The 26,520-nt window shown below is 40.2% G+C and overlaps 1 protein-coding gene across 3 annotated transcripts in view; it reads left to right on the forward strand.

Annotated features, from left to right (window-relative positions):
* The first annotated feature begins 507 nt into the window (after positions 1-507).
* Positions 508-26,520, forward strand: part of nlgn2b (neuroligin 2b) — a 52,057-nt gene continuing 26,044 nt past the window's right edge. For 2 of the 3 annotated variants that reach the window (XM_028420985.1, XM_028420983.1), the window contains exons 1-3: positions 508-610; positions 18,822-19,568; positions 26,041-26,094. In XM_028420985.1, coding sequence (XP_028276786.1) covers positions 19,052-19,568; positions 26,041-26,094 — 571 coding nt within the window. In that variant the 5' untranslated portion in view covers positions 508-610; positions 18,822-19,051. Of the gene's footprint in view, positions 611-18,821; positions 19,569-26,040; positions 26,095-26,520 lie in introns of those variants that run through there. The other variant, XM_028420984.1, reaches the window with a different exon arrangement.

Here is a 26,520-nt window from a genome sequence, read left to right on the forward strand (position 1 = left end):
GACACCTGATTTCGTGGGGTGTCTTTTAGAGCGCTATTTCCCATTTTAAGTCAAACAAGCCCTGTTTTAAAGGCCCCGTCGGTGCAGCGGGGCAGATGCCGTGGATTATTATCAGCGTGGACAAATGGAGAAAAGAGGACAGATCACTGCGTTGACTTTTGAAGCAGCGCGCACAGCCTTGACGCTATAGCGTTACGCATTTATTTTACTGTGAGTGTTTTATCCCCCCCCCTCTCTCTCTCTTTTCCCTCTGTTTGACTTGTACTCGCTGCTGCATCTCAATCTTGTAAAAGTCAAATATCTGTGGATAAGGAACAGAGCAGGGTGTTGTCAGAGAGGGGATGAGAGGAGGAGGGGGCAGTATGAGGTGTGCTTTTTTTGGAAAAGCCGGAGAAAGACGGACACCAAGAAGGTGTACTGATGTGCGAAAGCCTGCGACGCGTTGCCCTCCTGAGAAATAAATTGCGATCCGGGAAAGAAATGGCCTAGTTAAAAACCCCCATCGACACACCGACAGAGGATTGAAGAGAAGAATCGTGTTTAGATGGACGGGCCATCATCATCGTCATCATCATCATCTTAATTCCGGTGCTTGCATCGCGTCTTTTAGGTAAGCCATATGTCCCCCCCACCACCTCCTAAACGTGACTAGAGATTTTCTGTCCATCATGGGTTTTATGTGTGCGCAATATGTACGCTTTGGTGACTTCCCACATTGCGCACGTTAACCCATCTTGACGCACTGTCACAATTAGGGAATGAGATTTCAATGTAAATCCTCGCTCCACTTTGTTGCTATAGCACATATTTTCTTCCTTTCAGTGGGAGCCTTCGATTGGCCTTGCCTGTTGATAAGCCATCACATCTTAACATGATCAGTCTACTTTTGTGTGTCCAACATCCAGCCGGTTTGAACAGTGCTGCTAACAAGAAAGATATTAGTGTGGTCTAATTGGAATCAGCTCATCATGTAGACCGTCAATCAGACTCCCTGCTCCTTTCCCATTTCTCCTGCTTGTGGAGCTATAGATTATCCTGATAAGCTTTTTTTTTATTACACCTTATTGATGACAGCTTAATTAGACCCACATGCTTCTGTGGTGCAATATAACTAATCTCAAGCAGAGTGTGTGACAGGCCTTGAACTCAGAAGATGTCCTCTCTAATGAACAAACTCACAACAGCTCTGTCACATATAGACTACACACACAGACACACACACAGCCTGTGCCCTAGAAGATGCAGATAGGATTGCGAATTAAATGCACACACTCTGATGATCCAGGGGAAGGCTCCATTAATATTCAGTGGTGGTTGGGCAGTGCTCAGTTAATGGCAGACAACAGGACCTCTGTTCTGACAGGTCATGGATGAGGAATGGTATATTTTCATTTTTAGGGAATGGATGTGTGTTGTTTTCTTTCCTCTCACAGATACAGTGCCTGTAGCTATGGAGAAGTGACATTTAAAACCCATCAGAAAACCAATAAAGTGTTTTTTTTGTTTTTTTTTTTAGAGTTTTGCAGATTTTTCTGTTGTGTTGTTGTGCCGGTAAAATAGCTGCAAATGCATTCTAAGGCCGGCATCATGTCAGCCTGGTGTTCACTTACCAGATTATGGCTGGAGACTTGTTCATATCTTTCTTTTTAAAAGAAGAACACAGTGTAGAGCAATCACTTTAGACCAAGTATTCTCCCAGTATTTGTCAGAAGTAGACCCAGAGCCTCACATTTAAAGCTCTCAGGGTAACCTTTATTTCTTTCAAACTAATTATTTGATTTCTGAAAGTGATCCATTTTGTCTCCAGTTACTCTCTAGTAAGTGGGCCTAGAAGATTTGGTGGCAAATGTATTTGCAGTGACATCACACACCTGCTGTTATTAACCAAACAACTTCCACTTAAAAAACTGGTTCTCATCTATTTTTTTTAATCTTCAAGAAGAAGAATGCAATTGCTACCATTCCCATAGCACTCTACCCAATAAACTACACTAAAGGGCCAATAAAGATATTATTGTGGTGGGCAGTGTCAGACAGTGTCAGAAAATAGAAGATAAGTGAAGATAAATGGAAAAAAAGGAAAGAATAGCTGCTTAATGGATTGGATGACCACATGAGTTGGATGCTTACAATCCAGAACAAAGCGCGTTAACTCTTAATGTTTAATGAACTATGTTTGGGTGAGTAAGGTGAGGTGTCGAAAAATGGTCAATGTGGATTTCTCTGCTCTCCAGGGCTTTTTTAGAAGAAGCACACAGCTGATGTCTGGTTGTTTGATTTGAGATAGAACAACCCTGTCACATGAGTGTGCTTAATTCTATATACAATAGCACATGTAGGAAGACGATTGTACCCTCTCACTTTGTGTGGCAATGTGTTTTGGTTTTTGTATTTGTTTTTTAATGGAAATTTGAAAGTGATTAGGGATCTAAGCACATAAAACAAATGAAGCAATTTTACATATTAAGACTGATGATGCTATCTGATATCTGGGATATTATGGGTCAGATAAAAAACCTACAGGCAACAGCCCACTGGCTCACTGACCATGCAGGCTACTAGCATCAAGGTTGTCGATTATAAGTCTATGTTTTACTCAAGCTTGATTGCTTCTGTTTCTAATAAATAGGGTCTGTGTTCACAGACAGCTTTTTTTTTGCATTAGATGCGTCCATGACCTAATTTTCAGAGGACTCCTCTCAAGCGCCTCTTGTTGCTAGGTTACAAAACTCGTCTTCTAGCACTTTTTCCTTAGTTTTGAACATCAAGTCTCTCCATAGTTACTTTAGAAAGATTAGCTAAGACGATGGGAAAAAATAGTATCCTGGGATTGAGGTAGCCACATTAAATTTAGCAAAAAGACGGAAAAAAGAACAGGAAGAGTATCAGTGGCTGGTGCAGAGCAGATATCGTAATTCCCACCTATTTGTTGATGTGATTGGTCACTTACAGAGAATTGACGTTGATGAGCTTAATGAGATTTCAAAAGTTCAACAGTCCTTAACTTTGCACTGCAGACTTTTACTCCAGTCAATGCTGAATCTCATAGAATTTGTTGCTGTTGCTGTCATTAGTGGAGGTGGGAGGGGTTTTCTCTTCCAGGCCAAACATTATCTTTTCAGGTATCACTGCTGAAGTCAATGTAGTATTTAAGCCAGCCAATGTGTGATCATTAGAGAGAGAGCCCTTATGAGTCCATTCGTGTTTGAAACTGTCCTAATGAAGGGTGTGCCATATGGTAGTTTACTGACCCAATCTCAATGTGCACTCAAGTGCCAAAGCATTGACCCCCAAAGAATTTAATTGATGCAATTTGTGCAGCAAATGCATGAATATGCACGCATCTCAGGGCAGGAGGAGTAACTGTTTTTAACTATCTTGTCTGAAATGCTTGCGGGGTTCCCCTGTCAGAACCATTTTCTAAAATATCGCAGCACTATGAATTGTGTGTCAGTCCCTTAAGGAGAGCCTGCAGGAATGTGCACTTACAGAAAGTGTGTATCAAGGGTTCAGAAAGTTGAATAGAGAGCCCTTATGCACTTAACAGTAGGATTGGCCTGAGTACTCGGAGATCTATCAAAAATATTCTTCAAATATCTGTGGTTTCTGTTGGACTGAGAGGTCGGTTTGGAATTGGATGTTACCCCTAGTGCCCCACAGCGCTCTCACACTCTCATGCTGTGGTTTTTAAGGTTTGTAACGTTATCACGAGCACAAATCTGCCTTAAAACCCATCCTGACATTTCTTTACATTCGAGTAAGTCAGACACATGGCAGCTGTTAGTTTCCATACATCCTTTCACCATCGTTCTAGCCGTGCTTCTCACCAGTTTACAGCATCTTTGCATAAAACATTTACTGTATGCTGCTGGGTTAATGATGTAGCTGCTGTAATGGAGGCTCTGAGATTTTAATTTCTGTGTGAAGATGTCAAGTCATAGAAAAGGAAGGTTAAAATGACCCAGCTCTCAGTCACGTCACGACCACAGAGGAGAGAAGCAATAGAATAGCTTGACCTGACCCATTATCCGTGAGTAAAGCAAGTAAAGTAAAGCAAGAGAAACGCCTGTGTAAATGCCATGGTAACCATCTTGTGTAACCTCCTTTTGAACAATATCACATAACAGTCATCCTTAAGATAAGCCAGGATAAGTGCCATCCTGTCTCATGCTGTCTGGGAAGAACATCACACCAAGCCCCATTAAAATATCTGCTAATTTAATGTGTCTTTTATTAGCAGCAGAGGCACAAGCCCATTAAAGCGGGACATGTGACCTTTCCTGAATCACAAAGTTGCACCCTTCAATTCATCAGACATGATCCATTAAGCAGATGTAACCTTTAATTCTCTGATATTTTTTGGTCAGTGATGCAAAATCTGGAGCTGGCATTCAAACATGGCATGTATTCCTTGAAAAAGTATTTATTTCAAGCAGTGGCAATGTATCAATGGAGGCAGCAGGTTTGCCGGAGTGAGACACAGCCTGTATGACATGTAGCTTTCATGATATATTAGGATGGAGCCTACTTGCTATTATGTAAATGTCAGTTGCCTTATGAAGTTATACTCAGTATAAAGAGCACTCCATATGTGTTCTGTGTCTGGTGCATTGTGGGAGTCCACTGCAACTCAAATGAAGAGTTAAACAACAACTACTAGCACTGAATGATACTCCAAATAATAGTACCTGGAAAGATTTTCTTAACATCTGACATCAGAAATGGTCAGCATACTGTGTGTGTGTGTGTTGTGTTTTTTTGTAATCCTTTGTAACACCATTGCCATGGAGAAGTGCTGTATATACTCATTATGTTGCTAATGACAGAATTACAGTCTGCTGTAGTGCAATCCATGTCAGAACAGCTGTCAGACTCGGCAAGGTTATTCTATAGCATGGATTTGCATTAAACGCTGTAAGCAGATATATAGCAGTAGAAGTCAAACCCGCACATCGTTTTTGAGGACCTGGGTGGGTTTTGGACAGTCTGAGACCTTGACGCATCACTTTCGGTTTAGTGTCTGAACATCTCCTGTGTAGATACAGATGTAGAGCGTCTGCTATGCTGTATGTAAGCACAGCTTTACATTACACAATGTGGCACAGTGTTGTTTCTAAACTGTTCAGAAGGTTCAAACCTTTATTTATTACACTAGGTTGTACTGTACATTCTGATAATTGGAGCTCTGAGTTTTTTCAGTCATCTCAGTAGACCTTTATTGCCCATCCTTGCTAGTTTAAAAATGTCTGATAGATGGTTGTGGCGTTACAGTAATTTCATATCATTCCAGATGTACTGAGGTTACCGTACAAGGCCAAGTCACCTAGTTTGAAAACCTAATGTTGTGGCATTGCAGAGGAACAGGATGAATCACAGTGACAAAAGAAAGGAAAATAGCCATGGAGATATGTTAGAAATAAGAACACAGTTTTCCTACACATTCAAATGACCCTCTTTGTTTATTTAAATCAATTTGATTGTACATAAAAAAGTAAAAACGTTCTCATGTTCTCAGTGGTCAACACTTGGACAGTATGCTAATTATCAAATTAACAAATTGGCATGTCAAAGTTGGGAGTACTCTCAGTAAAAGTACCCGTGGCTGTAAACATATGTTCTTTTAATAGTAAATAAATGTCCAATAGAAATATAATCTCCTAGTGTCCTTAAGATGGCAAATATAATTGAAATGTAATTTGCTATAGTGAAGTCTTTTACACCAAATAGATACACAGGGTCATATGAACACAACCAATGTGCTACAGTGTGATCTGCCACTAACCGAAACCCCCTCTACACTGCACAGCACTCTTGCAAAATGTCAGGTAGTTCAGTGAGACACTCACATAAAAGGATTCAGGACGATGTATTGAAAATAGATGTCCGGATGCACTCTGCATTTGAAGGTGCTCTGTGAGTCTGAGCAGCACGACAGACTACAGAAGAGGAGAACAGGATCAGTGGAGTAGAAGTGTGAATCTGCCTGATTATCAAGACCACTAATTACTTTATTTTTAATCTGACAGGTGATTGTAAGACTCTGATCAGCTGATGATATGCAGTAACCCAGTGCTCAACCTGAACTCTTCCTCATATTGGTTTTGTTCTGTCAAATCAAATAGGAAATGAACTGTTATTACATTAAAGAGATACCATATTTGTTCTGTGACCCTATATGGGATGTAAAGGTGCGTTGGCTAATGGAGGTGTAGCAGAAATGCGATTTATAAATTCAAAATTGATGGTTACTTGGTAACTACTCTATATTTTGAATGATAAGTCATTGAAAATATAGCCAGCATGATCACTGAAACCCAAATTACAGCCACCATCTTTTATTCAGCTGACCTCGGAGCAGTACCTTTGGAGTACAGGAAACCTCTCCGCACTTGTGAGCATACAAATCATTTCAGCAGAATACATCACATACAGCAGGTCTCAGTGCTCTACTTAAGCCAACTTACACATCATCAGTGCAGCCAGCCCATCTGTCAAGGTACACGTCCCGCCAAACGTGATGGTCCTCTTAAGGCGACATTTGAATTTCAGCAGCTGTTTCTTGTCACAAAGTAAACTGTATGTATTTACTTAAATGAATGATGATCACGAGTCAAAAGGCCCCCAGTGTAAGACAGTGATGAGGATTTATTTTCCATGTTGCTGGAAAAAGGAGGCAGCCTACAATAGTACAGTACCAGCTGTGTGACTTGCAGAGGATCGTATTACCCATTATTATGATTGTTTGTGGTCAAACATAGTGCACCTGCTCTCCCACACATACAGTATAGCATATGATTTTCTTATAGCTTCCATTTGAGATTGAACCTCTATTTTAAAATCTGCCACACTTCCAGTATGGTGTGCATCAGCATTAACCAAGTGACACAGGCAGCTCCCTCCTTATCTCATTTATGCAATGTTCCCAACTATATTATATGAGGTTAAAACGGCCTTTATTATGGCAGTGGACAAATTATTATTATAATATTGATTTGCCCCGGTGTATGCATTGATTTATGCCAGAGTGTAATAACACTTGATCTACAGTATGCATTTGCATCTCAAACAGTATGGCTGAGTTCCCTGGCTGCAGGTCTTCATGAAAAAGAGAAAGTAACACATATGATCAACAATTTCACAATTTTTCACTTTTCCATTACTGATACACAACCTTGACAAACCCTTAAGTCTGCACATGGCTATGGGAAAGATTTACATCAAGCAATGAACTTGCAGAACAAGTGCAGCCGGTCGAAGCCACAGAAAACACAATATGTTAATCAGTGAGTTTAGCATTGATGGCTTATGTTCATCAGAGTACATCTTACGAAACGAATTTAATGGAACAAGAAGAAAGTCTGTTCAGCTTCTCTGTTGGCAGTTGTCATTTGTTTAACGTTTTCACTTAAGTTGCAGTTAAGGCTGTTCAACTAAAGCAAAGTTAAGGGAGTATTGTGTCTTTTATGTTCCTCTGCATTGAATTGAAGTCCATCATTCAGTGTGGTTTGTAGGGATACACAGCTGGATTCATCCTCAGAATATCATGCAGATAATAATCCTATACCATATGTTAAATCCGCTTAATACGGCCAGTATCAGTAGACATACCAATTTGCCTCATGATAAGAAGATCTGTAATTCCCAATCTTTTAAAGGGATATTTTATAACTCAACAGATGATTTTGTCAACAAACTTACAGCCCATACAGTCGGTTAAAACAATTTGCAAATTGATCACGCCACCATGTGCAGGAGTTTGTCAGCCTTCTGCCCTCAAAAAGGACCATATATTATTATAATACATGGTAAATGTTCCACATGCTTGTGTAACTTAATCCAAAAGCAAGGCAGCTCTAACTTAGTTTCAGCTGCCAAGTGAAGGCAGAATCTGTCTGTGTAACATCCCACACTGTAATGATATAAAGGTGGTTTCAAATCAAAGCTTTCATTTAAGAAATTGTTTCAATTGTAGAAAAAAAAATGTCAGGGACTGCTGTTGTCTGAGCTGATGTTTCACTGCAACAAGGCTGTTTCCCTTTTCTAAATACACAATGGAACGAAAAAAAAAACAACACAAAAAAAGTTAATTTGTTATTCTTGGGATCCCCTGCCGATACCGCAGGAGTAACTGCATTTACACATATAGAGCTCTTCTGGTTTATTTTCAGAAAAAAAGAGTGGTGTGCTGCCAAAGAGTTAGAGAGAGAAAAAAACACCATGCAGGTTATCCCAGCCTTTCTGAAAACATTTAAATTATTAATTTGTTCGGATACTCAGAACACAGCTGGACTACAGTGCATTACCACAACAGTTAAAGAGCTGGGTTTCAGCAGTGGTAGAAGGACACGCGCTAAACAAAAACAAACAACCCAAATTGATGCCATGTTCTTAAAGAAATACGATCACAATAGGGGGAAAAAAAGGAAACACTTTCTCTCAACGATCACCTTTCTGTGAAAGCATACAAAATATTTATCCAAATTATTCATATTGTTGAGAAACAACAAAGTCTGTAAGGTTAATGGGACCACCTCTGAAATGGATAATAATGGGATCTGCTTTTCATTCATCACTTTACAAATTGTCTTCTCATAATAATGATGGATTTGACAAAGGATTACATAAGCCAGACTTCCATTTAATATTCATATGCAATATTATTGAAAACATGGGGTCTTCTTCAAGTTCTTAATCTTTTGTGTGTGTTTTTCTGCGTAACATAACAAGCATCACCTCTGATGTGAAGGACTCATTATTCAGCACAGACTGAAAAGCCTTACTGATAACTCCTGGGTTTGAAAAGGCTGATAATTATAGGAACCCAGGTTGTGGCTGCTACAGTCATAGCAGGAGCTAAGGTCTTGCTTGTTTCACAGCAACACACTTTCAAATTACTGTTTATGATTTTAGCATATGTCATAAAAATGTTGCAGCTAACACTTGTTCAGTGCACGATTTTATTTTTTCTGTACTTTAGTACATCTGTACATCACGTTCTAATTTAACCATTACCATAGAAAAAAAACTTTTTAACTTGCTCACTATTAGCTAACTACTAGCTCGTAGTCAGTAATTGGATTTTACATGTTTTATTCATAACACTTATTTGTACCATTGATTATTGTCTCTAAAGCTTCAATAAGATGTTCAAGACCTGTTAATTTAATATGAAGGTGACTTTATTCAGAGATTCAAGGATTCAAGGAACTTTTATTGTCATACCAGCTCACGTTTACACGTTTATGGTACCAAAATTAGGACTCATGTCCCGGTTTTAAAGCTACCAAAGAAGAGCATAAACTTTATGGTAGCTTCTTTGATTTTAGATTCAGCTCTCACATCATTACATCTGTGCTGGGCCCAGTACTGGACAGTTTGCTGTTGTTCAACATGCCATTAAGCATGAGGGAATTACCCACAGTTTAAACCAACAAAGCATTCCTCCTGTGAGTGATACCATTGAAATGATCATTTTAAAAGCCTGACCGGCCCTCTCCCCCTCATTCCCACCTCTCATCTGTCAGTATCCATGCACCCTTACAGATACATCTGCAAAGTGTACTGTCTTATTGTCTCATTACATCTACACATCACTCTGCTGCTCTAATACAGCTCTGTGTTCCCGCTTTTCCGTTGCATTCCATGTCACTTCATTTGAAACCTCGCATCAGTTCTCCAGTGTGTAGCCCTTATCTGCCCACACTGGTGCAGGATCCAGACTGCAGCTGCCCCCCTACCCCCACCCCCTTCCTTTCTTTTCTCCTCTGACTGCACACTTCTGTAATAATCAGTATTATTGTGTAAATGTGCTATACAATGTCATCCATGTGTGCTTTCTGCACACCAGTTTTTCCTAACATGAGCTTACACACACACAAAAAAACAAGCAGGTGTGGCTGACATGTGCCTCTCAGTCATACACCCCCTCAGTGTGCTCCTTAAAGAGAATTGCACATTCTTCTCAAGAATAGGGAGAAAACTGGAAAATAAATGCCCAATATATCGCCGACCACATTTACACAAGTAGACATTAAAGAGAGAAAAAATTCAAACAGGCACATGGATGTAATTTTCAAGAACATAAGTGGCCCGGATTTGTTTTGATTATATGATAGGAACAATGCAAGGGCATGCTTGTTACTGTGACAACAGAGATTGCAGTAATAGTTCAATTAAGCATATGCACAGTTCAAATTAAAGTGATTTCACCCAGCAGGGGTATGTTTGATTAGACCGGGGGCAGTTTACAGAGACATGGAATTACTGGAAAATGTCAGCCCTCTCCATTTCACTTTTTTGTTGTTGTTTCTTTGAGATCTGCTAGCAGAACAGATGGAGTTTAGTAGACTGAGGTATCTGAGGTATTTACACCATATCAGGGCTTGTGCTATACATGTTCTACTAAAAGCAAGAGTAAGTGAATGTGAGAAAAAAAAACGACTTGTCCACATCCCACTACACTACCGACGAAAAAACCCTCAAAAAAACACAAGTGGGTAAGTTTAGATCATCTTAATCACACCATCTGTTTAAAGTGTCTTGAACATGCAAAAAGATATCTTACAGCATTACTATAAGTGTTTTACTAACTCACAATATGTTATGCTCTAGCATAACACGCTAGCAGCAGCTGCTTCTTCACACACTATCAGCATGGCAGAGCTTTAAGGAAGGGGATTACAGGACGAGCTGCAACTTGACATCCAGCAAGCCACTTAACCACATATGTCGCCCCTGCTGCCCACACCTGCCTCTATTTTAGCCATGACCCTTTTCCCTTCTCGTTTCCAGCCATCGCTCTCATCTCCTTGCTTTTTTTTTTAAAAACGTCCTCCTCTTCTTCCTGATTTTGACCTCGCTCTTTGCTTTCTTCCTTCCACCCTCGCAATTGTGTGCTTTTTTTTTCCCTCTTCCTCCTCCTTCAGATTTATTGGATGCAGGTTGAGTGGTACATCATGTGCCAAAATGTACATGTGCAGAAATAGCATCAGAGCTATTCTAATGTAGCTCTTTAGGATGAACTGGATTTTATTTATTACTCTCAATGGCGAGAATGGGTGAGGTGCATGATATTGTATGCCATGTGATTATGTGTGATTTGTGTGGTCTATTTTTGTGAGTTTAAGGATATTTTATGTCACCAACTTACTACACATCCTATCCAGACATTCTACCAAATGACGGGAGAGGGATTTGCTCGTCAGTTGGATGTGCCTGTCACAGAAGGTAATGAATTAGTCAGACTTGCGCGATGCCAGCAGAATGTTCATAACACTCCCACATCAAGAACATGAGACGTGCATTGACAGCATGTGGAGTCCTCAGACAAACGGAATAGGCCTCCTTTTGAAAACACTTAAATGTGTGATTGTAAAGCAACATGCTTGTATATCTCATAATGTAAACTCACACACGATTGCAGAAGGTTACTCTGTCGTGGTCTTAGCTAAAGCTGTGTCTGGCACGCGATGACATTCAGAGTTTGAGTATTTTTCAGTTTCCTGTCAGCCTGCGGTTCTCAGGCTCTTGAATCTCCTTCAGTCTAGAATCAAGAATGAAGCTGATTGTAGTTTTGCTGGGGGGATGCTTAGTGTTGAATGTGCCTGCCTAAGGAACTTAAGCTAGTTAATTCAATGTTATCCTATAAATCTCTTTTTAAATTGTACCCCTCTAGACACTATTTTATGTACTGCATTCAGTAAGCTGTTTTCTCTATTTAGTTTTTCCTACCTCTAGAAAAATTACCATTATTATTATTATTATTATTATTAGATGTTCACACGCACTGCACTGTATCATTAAGGATGGACAATCATGGCTAAGCAGACTTCTCTGTTTATCTTAGTGGGTCATTCTTATCCTAAATTAGCTCCAAGCTTGGGGCGAGGCAGCTGTCAGGCGGCTCCCTCAAACTGTGAGTATATCGTGCACAGACACCTATACACACGCTAACACAGCTAGCATTTCACCTAGATCACGGCTAATTAGCGTGTCACCAGATTGTGCACACTGTTTGGCTTCATTAGGACACACTCTTCTGATCACAATTAGCAAACATGTTAAAGAAAGCAGGTAAATAAAAAGTAACAGACCCCTAGAGGCAGCAACGCTCAACAGTACTGCATTTCAAAGGATGCCCGGCCACTAGCTGTCAGGGTATCACGCTGTTCGTGTGTGTTGGTTGTGAAGAGGGGTAAGATAAAGGGGTTTCCATGTGATCCACAGGTGTTAAGTGGAAAAAAACAGCGGTGACCAACAGCAAGGTATTGATTTTCTGGTCCAGCAGTGACAGAGGGCCTTTTGTCTAACATCTCCTATCTGCTCCCGCTGCCTGCTGCTTTATGATCCCCGCTGCTGCTTTAATAACCTGCAGTGATGCTTCATTAAGGCCCCTTTAATTGACTACTACTTGATCATTTATGAACTTTTTTCCCCAACTGAACTTGTGTTTTCATGTTCTTAATTATGTGGATGAACCATGCAGTATAGTGGAGCTAAGGAAAAATAATGACATTTAATTTGTTTTGACCTCCGATATAAATTTAGCATGGCCTCTACTGCTCGGTCAGGAACTGTCCAGAAATCCCTTTATCCCCCCTTTTGAATGAGATGTGTGCAGTCATTTCTTGGGTTAATTGCAATTATAATAAGCGTAAAGTGATATTTCCTTGTGGATATTCCCACATTTTTCTGGCTGCGGTGTGAAGGGGATGGGAACGCGGCGGCAGATGGAGTGGCTACGGTATCTGATTGAGCTGCTCTTGGAGTGTGGAGAGCTTATGGTAAATAGAATAAATTGTGGGATGAAGCTCAAAGGCTTCATCAGCGCTAACAATGCAGCGGTTCTTTGTAATTATGGGGTCGCCATAAAAATTAACACAGTGACAAGAGCTTGCAACCTAAAATATTTCTTAGACAGATTAACCTTTATTTGAAATTTGCTCTGCAGAACTGATGCACTGGTTCAGAGCGAATTAGAGACAGACAGCCCAGGAGAATATATGTATATTCATGTGTGTGTATACAAGCAATAAGGGAAGGTGTTTGCATGAGAATGTGTTACTGTTTCCATCACTGTGTCATAATAATATATAAAACTAAAAGTCTGATACATTATTACACATTTTTGGCTACTGCAATGAACATAACAACAGTGTTGATTTGCATTTTCCTTAAAATATTTGTTCAGAAGAAAGGGAAAAGGTTTATTTCTTTTGCCATTAGCTGGATTTCTGAGTTGTCATTTGGCTTAAGAGTGAATGAAGAGTGAACCTTATGTAGAGTCCAAAATGAAGAGTTTATCCTCAGGTGAGCATGCATAAGATCCTTGATGCCTGGTTAAATTGTAAAGAATCAGAGATAACAGAGATAATTTGACATCCATTTTTAATTTATCACAAACATGAGGTTGGACAATCTGTTAATTTAATTTTAAAAAAATCAAGTTTTTGCATTTTGTAAAATGTGTGCATCATCTGACATCTAAAGACACTCACTTGAATGCTCAGCTTTTGTTTGTCGATGAGACAATATGTTGTCACAAGAGGCACAAGTCACAGGCTGAACACTGTGGGGATTTGACTTTGTTTACTAAGCTGTCTGAATATATAACACTGACATCTTATATTACATTATTAAAATAGAACTGTCAAAATACCAGTACCTTGTTGGTAAAATGAACACCAATATTCTGCACTGCAAATGTGACACTGGAAGATATCATCAGTAAACATATTTCCACATATCTCTCACACAAAATATATGCGACACACGCAATATACCAACACACACTAGTACTGATGTTCACAGTGGTATAGCTTACTAAAGCTACAATCTATACCCAGCTTATGTCAGGAGCAGCAGCAGCAAAAAAAACGTGCAAATCGCAGCACACCTGTTGCTGCAACTCGTTTTTATTGTTAAGTATCTCTGGTATATGTGTAAAAAAAAAATCAGTAATCATGGACCTGTATTTTTTGAATACACATTATAACTACCTGGCACATAAAGTTCTAATAATATAGTATTTTAATAGGATTTGTATTATATATTTATTTTTTTTCCTATCAAAGTCAGGTATCCTATTTTTAAACATGTTGTAGATGTATATTCACTCATATATGCAGTTACAGCTTTCATTTAACTCTGTGTCTCTGAAAGCACATATGACAAATAAATATGTATCTTCTCAGAAGTTTCAACAGTGATCCTATTGCAGTAATCCTTATGTGGTTTAAAAAGCTCGACTGACATAAAGTCTGCAGAATCGCTGCCTGTTACCCTCTGTAGCCTTCCCTCCGTCTTCAGGGGCTTCATTCTTCATTATAAGATATGTCACGTAGTTGAAGTCAAAATGTTTTAGGGGCTTTGCTGCTTTATCTAATTAAAAGACCCCCTTTTAAAGTTAGTTATAGGCAGTTACTGATGTTATTTTTACTGAATATATTCAAGGGTTCTGATCTAAAATTGAATGAAGACTACGTGGGATTGTTTTAATTTCTATTACTTGGAGTTTCAAAGCAGATGAATCACTAATTTATCTAAGTGACACGAAGCTCAAACTCACCTGTCAGGGCTGCTTTTTAATATGTTTAGCTGCCTCGTTGCCTCAGCATAATCACGGCATTATTATGGTTGTTACAGATTACAAAAGAGAAGAACAGACCTCTCTAGTGGTTTCTTTTGAGTAAATGAATTGTGATATGTTGCACTTTCCAGGAGTGGCAGCCATTTCTCCCTTCCCCATCCCCTTTCCCATCTCCATTCCTGAATCGCCCAGTGCACCCTGGCAGGCTGTGCACAGAGGCACTTGGGTGGATTCTGGAATGCTTCAATGTCTGATGTGAAAAGAGGATGAGGCCCTTTGGCTGAGACCACATATGCAGCCTGACAAGTCTAATCTGTTAGCCTCTCACTTCATCAACAAGACGACTTATTCATCTTTCCTGCTCCATTAGAGGTTTAAGGAAACATTACAGCGTCTAATCATCTGTTTTAATCAAAACGGTGTAAATCATCGTTGCTGTACCTGCTAAAAGAAAGCAGAAATAGTCTGAGAGTGATATTTTTGCCACCACTTGCAACAAAGCTTTTCATATTTAATGTTGCAGCTGGGCAATTTTGTAAATATCTTACAACATACCATACAAATTTCATGTTAAAGATGTATGTATTTTTTCATCACTGTCGTAACTGGTAAACAGAAGCACTGATTTTATTGGGTTAATTTAGCACTTTAATTCAATACTCCACACTGTCAAAGTTGCTTGCTGGAAAAAAAACTACCATAAGATAGAGACACAGTAACTGCCACCAATCCGTGCTAACAGGCTGATGGCGTCATAATTCACCATAAAGACATCAGAGCGGTGTCCATCTTCTCATCTGACACTTTGCAAGAAATTGGATTAACACATTTGCAGACTGTACCAACAAATTAAGTTATCTTAGCATACGCTGAGTGATGACCTGGGACTGTGAGACTTTCTGTCTTCTTAGAGACGGAGAGGTTCTCTTCCCTTAATAAAGAAACTTTTGTCTTATCAACAGAACCACGTACATAAAGTTGTGTTATCCAATCTAAGATGTCAGAAGTCACTCGTGTTTTAAGATTGTTTGCTGTTTGTTTTAACTAATACATAAAAACAATGGATTGCTGGTTATGACACAAAATGACTGCAGCCACCAGAGGTTTGTTTTTTTTCCAGTGAAGTGACGAAAAAAAGCAAATGAGCAAGTCTAAAACTCAGCACTCTTGTTTCTGGCTTGCTAAGCTGCTTGTCATCCACAGATGTTGACTAGCAGAGGAGAGCAGTCTGAGTCAAGTAGTGTGTGTAGTTTTAACAGTCAAAGTATGAAATAAAGCCACGTAAAAGAAAACCTAAGCATTTTCATCAAACACCTTCTATTCTCTATTCTGTGAAAGTTTTCACAAGCCACTCTGACCATTTCCTTTAAACATACCCGTAAAAGCTTCCCACTGGCAGGGAGGCATTACCTTTTTAAACAGCTTTAGCTGACAGGAATACCAATTAAATAAAACAGAACAGAAAAAAAACACAACTTACATCAGCCTGGTGATTTGTGTGTCAATTTATCCTATTTTATGTGTGGAGATGCACGTTCGCAGCGCCGTTCCTGCTCACAGATGGTTGACGTGAACAGATGTTAGGGATGTTAGGATACTAACCATTTGCAAGTCACATGTGAGAGGTTGAGAACAGACCGATTTGTGCTTACAGGAGAGTCTCTACTCACATGCAACATCTGATGCCTCATCGGATTTTACGCATGTGTGTGTACATCATTGCGAGTGCGGGCAGGAAGGCGAGGGATGCGGAGAATAATCTTGACAGGCTACAAACAACTGACCCACGCCTATACTGTTCTATAGTCAGAGAGGACATACATGCATACATACATGCGTGCATCCCTGCGAGTACTGCGCATACTAAAGGTGCTCTGACCTTGGGCTTGGTGATGTAGGTTCAGTCCCGTTTATCAGCAGAAACACAAACACAGATGGATGTTCTAAAATCAAAATGTGTACATAAATGCAGCAAATGTAAGCAATGAGCAGTGACAGCAGCTGGTTTGTGATCGAACACCCTTTGAAATCATAGCCTTTAGTGTGTATTGAGTTTTTTGGGTATGTGTGCTTCAATACTATTGACTCTTGGTATTTTGTAAGGAAAATGTTTAATAATTAATCACTGTCACTCTTTGTTGCTTATTTCCATATTCCCATTTGGGGCGGTGCTTTTGAAGGACGAATCTGATGTTTTGAACAGTTTTAAAGTAACAAAATCCACCTTCTCACTGCTTTAAAGCTCCAAAATTAAACAAACACTACACTGTTTTTACACATAGATGACTGGAGGTCATAGTGACCACAACAGTGTACTGTATATGACAAAAATAGTAACAAAACACTTTATGGCTACAACTGGAGCTATACAAAATGAATGTGAATCTGTGTGATTTGGGTCTGAAGTAAAATATATAGATGGAACATCTGTGAGTGCAGACTTGTGTATCCCTCTCTCATCTCTACTTGGGGGCTTGAGTTTACATTAGCTGCCACCAGCTCACCAGCATTTCTAACTGAACTTTTTGTTGCTCTCTGGTTAGTGCAGTTGTCAGGTTTTAACTGAAAAAAAGGAAGCAAGGAATATAAAAGTATCTCTGCGTCTCATGTGCCAAATTGTGATCCTGCATTGATTTGAACCATCCATTGTTATTCTGGTTTACAGTGAAGAGACTGTAGCGAGCTGCTTCTCATTTGTTTAATGTGGTGAAGTTGTACTTTCATGGTGTTTTAAGCGTTCCTTGGCCTGGAGTCGTGACTTCCTAGATTAAATGTGTTAGCTGAGCCTTTGAAATGTGTGCCCAGAGGCATGATTGCAGTTTTCCACTTTTTTTTTCAGTCTTCATGGAAGGTTAAGCAAACTCTCACCTAATATGAGGTATCAATCCAATTTAACCATCTTTCTAAAATGACCAACTCTTCGATTTCTTCCTTTCTTTGCTTTTTATTCCAAACAAATCTAGGGGCTTCTCCATATCACACAGTTTTACCCCCTCACAATGACTGCTTCACAGCACAGTTTTCGAGTCATGTACTGTGTATAATTCACATTAATCTTTTTTAAGTTGGATTTTCAGCTTCGCTATGTAGGCACAGCAACTTTTGCAACAAGGATTCGGGGTGTCCTCGCGCAGCTTATCTCCTCTTTAAAATGTGTAGACTTGTCATAAGATGGAGTCACTCAGATGCCTTTAATGAAGCGGATATGTAGTCCTCGTGAAGCAGAATACTGCTCACATTACCAACTTTAAACCCTCTATGATGTTGCACACCATCTTCCAGCTGTATTCAGCTGTCTTTCCTTGTGTCTGCTGACTGGCAGTGGAATGTGGATACTGCAGGGCTGAGGGTGGAGAGATGAGGTGGCATTCAACCAACAGTTAGCACCACATAAAGCCTTTATCACACCTAAATGGCTCCGTCTCCCAAAGCCAGAGTGAGATAAGCACTGCCCATTCATCTGTAATGATGTGGAAGCAAGAAGCAACTGAACTGAGTTGAGAGGGAAAGGCTAACTCTGACACAGTGTGGATGGAGGACAAGGGTGCGGGGCCAGTGGTGCTTTTGTTTGTTCACTTCTCAGAATGATGTGTGAACATGTATTTATTTATTTTGTGTTCTTTCTGTGCTGAGGTTAAATTACAAGACAAGACTTGTATCACACTTCAAAGTTCTGTAATTATCTGGAAGATAAAAAATTAAGCAGGGGCCACACAAACACTACACCACAGTGATTGATAAAGTTTCCCTTTGGACTGCAAATAACATTTGTGCAACCACAGCCAGTGTTGTTAGACATTTACCCCTGCCTTCACATGCTGTTCGTAAGCTGTGTTAAGCAGTAATTGTAAAAACCCCTGCACTTTCCAGTTTCATGTATTTTTGAGCTTTTAATTTGGCAGAGTGTTTCCATTACGTTTTTGGCTGTATATGTGTCATGTTTTTATTTTTGCAGATGTCATGAACATGATTATTTGTATTTTCTGTGAGGATCCAAAAAAAGTGGAAGCTGAAATTGAGAAATTTTGTGTTGTCACAATGCACTCTACATTCTACTGTGCTTCATGGTACCTATTTTTAAGCAAATAGCTGCTTGCTATATACAGTAGTTATCTACAGATAGATAGATAGATTCAAAGTGTGCTTCTGAAGATGCAAAACATGACTGACAGAGTATGTACGTCATCTATTCACATATACTTACTCAAACCTGCTACCTGTCTGTGTTTTCCAGGTTTAATTGGTGTCCTGACCACAGCTCTGGACCCATCTGGAGCTCCGTGGAACAAGACGGATGAGACTACAGAGTCTACCTGAGAATGCTACCTGCCCCTCTGCCTCACCATGTCGCCCTAGGAGCGCTGTTAACCTGTCCCCTTCCTCTGGTCCTCTTTTTGCCTTTGTCATCTCCCATATCCCACTGAGTTTGTGATCCCTCTCTGCACCCAGCTAAGTCCCTGTGATATGAGTACAAAAGCTTTTATTTTGGACATGTTGTTTTTCCCATTCAGTGCTGCCAGCCACCACGGCTATGGTGGAAAGCGTCACTACACTTCTCAGCAAGTTGCTAATCACTGTCTGGTGTGGCTTGTGGGACTAGTGCTGCACCTGACCCTTTCCTCCTGTCAACGAGTTGACCTGAAACACCCTATAGTGTCCACAGGCTACGGAAAAGTCCGTGGTATCAGGAAGGAGCTGAATAATGAGATCTTGGGCCCGGTGGAACAGTATTTAGGCGTGCCATATGCCACCGCACCAATCGGTGAGCGGCGATTCCAACCACCTGAAGCTCCGGGCTCCTGGCAAGAGATCCGTAACGCCACACAGTTCGCGCCTGTGTGCCCCCAGAATGTGCACGGGGTTTTACCTGAGATCATGCTGCCAGTGTGGTTCACAGACAACCTGGACGCTGCCGCGACCTATGTACAGAATCAGAGCGAGGACTGCCTTTACCTCAACGTTTATGTACCTACTGAAGACGGTAAGTCTATATCTGTGAAAAGGAGCTCTATGATTGACATCCTGCCTCGGCCACTCAGAATGTTTTTAGATGATTTTGCATCAGGCTTAGAGATTTTGATTGTGTCACAGCTGTTTCGCAGTGTAAGAACAGCTTGTACTTTTCTAATCATGTTACATATTTGTGTCAGTACTCACTGGAATGGTGTTATTTTGATCAGTTAGTCAGGATTCTGTAAAAAAAAAGGATGCCAAAAGACACCCAGGAGATAGCTAAAGAATATATTCTGATAGTTTTTGCAAGCTTGCACTAATGCACATCCTAATTACTATTGATTATTGAGTCTGATCATTTGTAAGTGTACATATATATCCAGTCTTGATAGCTGTTAAACATATAGATGCTCATTTGTTGCTCACATTAAAAAATAACACATTATTTTTTACTGATTTTAGCTTCAGCATGTTTTAGCTTGCTAATATCAACCTTTTGCATGAGTAATGTAGCTGAACTCTCCCCTGACACCTTTGACATTTGGTTACTTCAGTTCGATAAATCACTGACACAAGTTTGTAGATTGTCTGTTAATACCTTTGTCAAACAGTCAGTGCTTGCTATAGAAGCAGTAGGTAATAACGTGGCTGCTGCATATTTGTCCAATATTTTGTAATCTGTTAATTTATTGATAGAAATAATCAGCACATTTTCTCAAATGCATTTCATTTGTTTTGTACCTTATTTCCTTACATCTAAAGTAAGATTCAAAGTATTACAATGAAAAAAAGATAAAAGAAAAAAAATGTAGTAGAAACAATCAATCTGCCATGTTTCCTTTCACCTTGTTTTAGTTCTGATAAACCAATGCACTTAAACAGGACCTTTTTGAGGGTAAGAACAAACTGCCCTTCAGTAAATGACGTTATGCCCTTTATGAATTTTACATAACTTTCTCAAAAGATTTAAGGAAAACTACATTTAAGAAATCCCTGCAATAAAAAAATCTGATTTCTGTATTTTATTACTAAATTTCTCCTCAAATTCATTTATTAAAAGGACAGTCTGTTGCCTGGCAGACATCCATACTACATCACACACTTCAATATCATTGTAGCAAAAAGCTCCTTTTAAAATATAGGACTGCTTATAGTCAGACCTATGATAAACTGAAAATCTGTCCGCATCGTACCCTGCTCCTTGCCCATTGACAGCCGGGACAGGCTTCAGCCCCCTTGTGACTCTATAAGAATGGATGGATGCTTAGAGTATGTAGTAACTGGCAGCAAACACTTTGTCCTTCAACTATTAGCTTCAAGCAGTTAACATTTACAGTAAGTGTTGACAGGTAATGTGGTATTTCTTAGGTGATTAGCACCTAAAACAAGTACAATACGTTGTCTAGCACAACCTTGTTTACACCTCTTGGGGAAAAATTAGTTTAAAAAAAAAAACAGTTAAAAGAACATTGGATCAAAGTGTAACTTTGGAGGCAAGGCATATGCTACTGATGATAGTAAGCAAGGCTAATGATAAAATGTTAAAAGGCCCATGATTAATAGGCTCACCTGAGAGTTGCCTGGGAGTAAGAAAACACATGTTTATGCATTCCTGCTGGTGGAAATACATTCGGTTGAATGGTAGTCTGCAGCAATCTGTAGCTTTGTTGTATTTTAGTGCTGAAGCTAAAGCCTATATTCCTAACAAATAGAAATACAAACCAGGGCAGACATGAGAATGCATTGTGATTACATGATTAGAATGAGGCGTCTACATTTGTACAGTATGCATGCTGTACACTACCACACGTCAGATACTCACAGGGAGGATGATGTAGAGTCTCCTGTGTTATTCCCAGGGGAAAAGGTGTGCAAATGAGTGAGACAGATTTTACATGTAGCCCTGTCTGCTTGTCAGGATCTGTCACTTACTGTCAGGGGTCAGTGCTTACACAAGGCCAATGCTGTCCCCAAGGGTATGTTTTGCCTTGTGTGTGTGTGAGAGAGAGAGAAATAGAGATGGGAGGAGAGCGAAGTGCCCCTGAAATCAAATACATTTTTCACATATTATCGTTGTCACAATCTCTCAGATTGTTTACATGGTGTTAAACTGGTGGCTGTGTCAGATGGGCTGGCTCCAAAGCACTTGAACACTTGCTTAAGCATGTCTCTAGGACATTAAAATTTAAAAGGTAAAGGTTAGGTAACCATTTAAAAATACAGCTTCCTCAAAGAGTTAAAGCGAGGCAGCTCGACCTAATAGTTGTCTACCCACTAGCAGCTGATGTTTTCATGTTTGGAAGAGCAAACCCTCTTGTGCATTTGGTTATTAGTATATTTGTATGTTACGTTCATGGTGTCACTAACAAGTTGATATTTGTTTGTATGTGAAATGTGTGAACAAGTCCAGGATTGATTGTTATAACTAGATGATGTACTTATTTTCTTTGATGGCTTCAGACTATATATGAAAATGTTAGCATGCTAAAATCATACCTGCTAAATGACTTTTTGTTTAGAATATGTTAATCTTAACATTTAGCCCTACTGTGCCAAACTGTAACCTCAATGATCAACTAGCGGTGTTTCAGTTAGACTACCCTGTTTTGGCTGCATTTGTAGATAGGTTTTCTAAGGTGACAGTCTGCCATGCATAAAGGGTGTATGTTGGGAGTTGTGTTGTGCCGTTTCTGGCACTGTGGAGTTACATTCCCACTCACAGCGGATGTCAGTGGGCCAAAATCAATTGGCAGCACATAATCGTACACAGCTTTGATCAGAATGTTTTGGTGCCAGATTTGTCCAGCACGACTTTTGACACATTTCATCTCCAGAGTGTGATGTTAGGTATTATTCCCATACAAGGCTAAGTCATGCACCCTCTGCCTGCTAAATCCATTTCTCAAATATTCCCACTGAACATGTTCTCCATCTTATACTTTGGACAAAAAGAAATGCACAGTCGTCTTTTCTTCCTGCATCTGTTCACCCCTCCTGCTCTCTCCACCCTGAAACCATCCCTGCCTCTTCTCCTCTCTACTCTCCTCACTCCTCCATCTTTATGCAGATGGCGGTAGAATGGTCAGTGTTTCGAATGCTAATGAGCTTAGTGCCCTTCCCCAGCAGGCCACTATGTAGCCCACGACTTCTTCAACTCAAAGGGAATTCAAATAACTTAGAAAAAATGTAAATAACCCAAATGTTCCCTTGGACTGAACTGTAACTTTTACACTCCTCTTTTAGCTCTTTTTGTGCCTTCTACCTCCCTCTCTTGTGTTCACCCCTACTCTCATGTGTGGTCAGACTGTGAAGCAAAGACACTGTCTCACTGCATCCCTATTTCCTGAAGACACTCTCAGCCAAGGGCCCACAGATCCTTCATTTTTATTACCGCTAGAGCAGGCATTTACAGTGCTCTTTATTAAAAACCATATTTCAGGAGCCAGGACAGTGGAGGCAAGGATGGAGCTGGAGGCTGGGGGCGCAGTAGAGGAGATGGAGAGCATAAGGATAGGACCGCATGTGCTGGGCAGCCGCTGCCTGGGTGGAGAGAGGCAGTTGAACTGAAGCTGTGTCTGACACCTTGTCAAGCAGACAGGCCACCACAGACATGACATACTGCAGCTTCATCCCGTTTACTGCACTGAGGAAATGGAGAGGGACGGGAGACAGCTTGCGTTCCGGCCACTAGCTCACTGAACCGAACAGAAACGCTGTTGACTGAGAGATGGGGCTGCATTTGGTCAAACAGTACTGGGACAGCCCGAGCTAAATGCTCAAGCACATAGGCCATCGCATTTTAGAGACCAGTGGCCCATTTCATGTGGTAGTCAGGCTACCGGGCTGCTTCTTGTGCCGAGGCAGATGGGAAAGATGACCCTTAAGTGTGTGTTTTCCCTTTTGGCTACATCTTACATTTTGTCCTGTCTAATGCATAGTAGTGTTTCTTCAAACGTCCATGAAGACCTAGATAATAACATATGTTATGTAATGCAATGTTAGTCTATCAGTAAACCAACTAAAAATAAAAAATTGTGCAATTTGCACCAGGTGAAGAGAATGAAAAGCACCTCCAAATCACAGAAAAACATTAAATATCTCCCTCCAGAGATGATGTTTATGAGCGAAGATTAAATAGATCAGGCCACATCTGTGGTCATGAGCTCTGTGCAGTGAATTAGAGAATCAGAGTTTTGTTTGTAGGGTGGCTGGGCTCAGTCTTAGTGTTTGGAAGTCTGGACATAACGCAGTTAGAGCAGAGCGGCTGCTGCTCAATTAAGGTAATTCCAGCATTTGATTGAGACGCTTTGCATGTGTTAGTTTACTAGGCACACCCAGCTGGGTCCCAGGATAGACCCAAAACTCCCAGGAGGGAGTTTCATATCTCATCTGGCATCAAACACCTCCTGTAGAAAACATTGCTAGTAAGACACACAGTCTGGAATACCCTGCTCAGCCTGCAGCTACTGTAGCCTGACTCCAGATATAAGGACAAAATGGGTGGAAGGATAGATGATTATTAGTTTCAATAACGTAAAAATCTTTTTTTTTTTAAACAATGCTGTGGTCAAGCATGTATCTCAAGAACTGTGGGCTGGATTTCCATGGTGTTTGGTTTTAATCCTTTGTGAAAATAACATCTACAATACGTGCACTGTACAATACTGTCTTGGGTGATGTCTTGAGTCTGTGTTTGACATTTGTGAAAACTGTCCCAATTACAGCATGGATTGCCATCATATGTTGTTCAGATGTGTTCTCATGAGAATAAATGATATCTACTGTGGTAATGCTCTGACATTTACCCTTAGAAATTTAAGTTAATGGCAAAAACGAGCTGACAATAGTGTGCCATATTTCAAAATATAAATGGTGTATCTGATAGACCTGATAAACACAGGGTCTTAGAAACTGTTATCTTAATTTTCATAATAAAGATTACAGTAGAAAGTACTGCTTCTATGTCATTTTCAGTTTTTTTTAGACAAACGAGTTCCTGGTGTGAAGTTCTAAGGTGATGCTCTTGTTACAATGTGCGATTGTTTGAGTGGCGTTTATCCTCACATATAATTTAGATCTTTATTAGGCATTAGGAACCCAACTGAAATCAGAGCAGTCTCCATTAAAAAAAAAGGTGTGGTTTTAGAGTGGTGCTAAGTAGTAAGGAAGTGCTGACAAGACAGAGAACTAATGTGCCTTTCTATCCATTACCGGTCCACTACCTGTCTGCTCTGTAGCCCAGGACCAACCATCTCCAGTCTCTACCATCTCCTGCTATGGCACTAAGTGCTCTCTGGTTTAGGCGCCTGTGTGGTTGGTACTCCGAGGGATGCAGCAAATCCATTCTGCATTGATTCTGTCCACTTTAGACGGAAGATAAACATTTTACATCAGGAAACCATATTTATATAGATGGATGGGTGGAAATGCAGCATTATAATGGTGGAGTGCGGCAAAGCTGTGTGTCTTCTTCTTCAAAAGGGTATATGCCATCACTTCACCGTGAGGTTTCTTACAGGGTAGAAACAGACATGTCAGCAGCGCACCGGCAGAGTGATAAACCTCTTGGCAACCCAATGTTTTGTTTTTTTTTTAAATATAAGACTGCAACTCCTCCTCACCAAAGAGCAGGCCACGTGCTGCTGGGTGGGTACGAGGAAGACGGCAACAGATGATAAGGACGCTGTTATCGTGCTTTGTATGCTGTGTGAACTAACGTGTGTGGGGCTGAATGTATTTAATGACTTTCTAAAGGAAACAATGGCTGAGAAGAAAACCAGTGCAGTGATAATTGTTGCTGATGGAAAGCTCCACTGACGGAAACCCAGAAAAAAAACCAACAAATTAACAGAATCCTTATCAGTTAAGACTTACAGAGGTTGACATGGCAGGGTGTCAGCTGGTCACTGTGATAAAAGCTTGTTATTGGCTCTGCCCTATGGAGCATTTAACTGGCACTACCATTAAAGCTTAATGTGGGGCTCCTCTTTGACCTTCGTGAGGGGAAATCCTGTCACAGGCCTTCACAGTCGGTGTAAATATCAAAAACAGCTCCCTCTCATGCTAGTAATGTGTGTGTGTGTGTGTGTGTGTGTGTGTTTGTGGTGCTCCTCGGCTGTCACACTGTCCTGAGCTAGAGCAGGACACACAGTATCTTGGCATTGCTTTTTCTGACCAAAAAGACTGATGGCTTGATTCTGCTCATCGATTTTTTTTTCCTTTACAAAGCAGCAGTGTGTCAGGACTGATTGGGAAGAAGGGGTTGAGGAGGAATTGGTCTCTGGGGTCATTTATGAGGCAGTCCTTGACTAGATCCTAAGCAGCTAAAACAGATGATGTTTTGGGTTATCTTTTTAGGAAACAATGTGTAATCCTTGTACACAGCCATCAAAGGGAAATATTTTTCTCTTTTAATCCTCTCTTGTTTTTCTGTTTTACATTTTTCTGTAACTGCGCTCTTTTTAAAATTTTTTCTCCTTCTTTTTTTTTCTCAACTTCAGGTCCGCTCACAAAAAAACAGGACGAGTCTACAATGAACAGACCCAGGGATGAAGGTATTTTAATTGCATGTTTTCCTTTCCTCATGCTCTATTTTTCAAACTCCGTTGGGAAATGTGGTGTTTGCATCCGAATTAATAACCATCACTCTACATGCACAATATGTTGTCCGTTTTTTTAACTGCATACAAACCTGTCAGTCTCCTCTCACAGGCATATATATACAGTATATATACGTTCAGCTAAATAAAAGGTAGTTGTTTCTCATTTGCCCACCTTTGTCACCCATGCAGCTTTTTGGGGGTAGAGCTAATTTACTTTCCTTTCTTGGTTGCTACGTGGTTGATCAACCGCACGCTGATGTTCTGCCTATTCTATGTGATGCATCACTGCAAATCAATACTCAGCTCTTTTTTCTCCTGCACTTTTATTCTGCCACTAAGGTTTTTTTTTGTAAAATGGTCTGCTATTGTATAATGTTA

This window comes from Parambassis ranga, chromosome 14, assembly GCF_900634625.1.
Source record: "Parambassis ranga chromosome 14, fParRan2.1, whole genome shotgun sequence".
Classification (NCBI taxonomy): domain Eukaryota; kingdom Metazoa; phylum Chordata; class Actinopteri; family Ambassidae; genus Parambassis; species Parambassis ranga.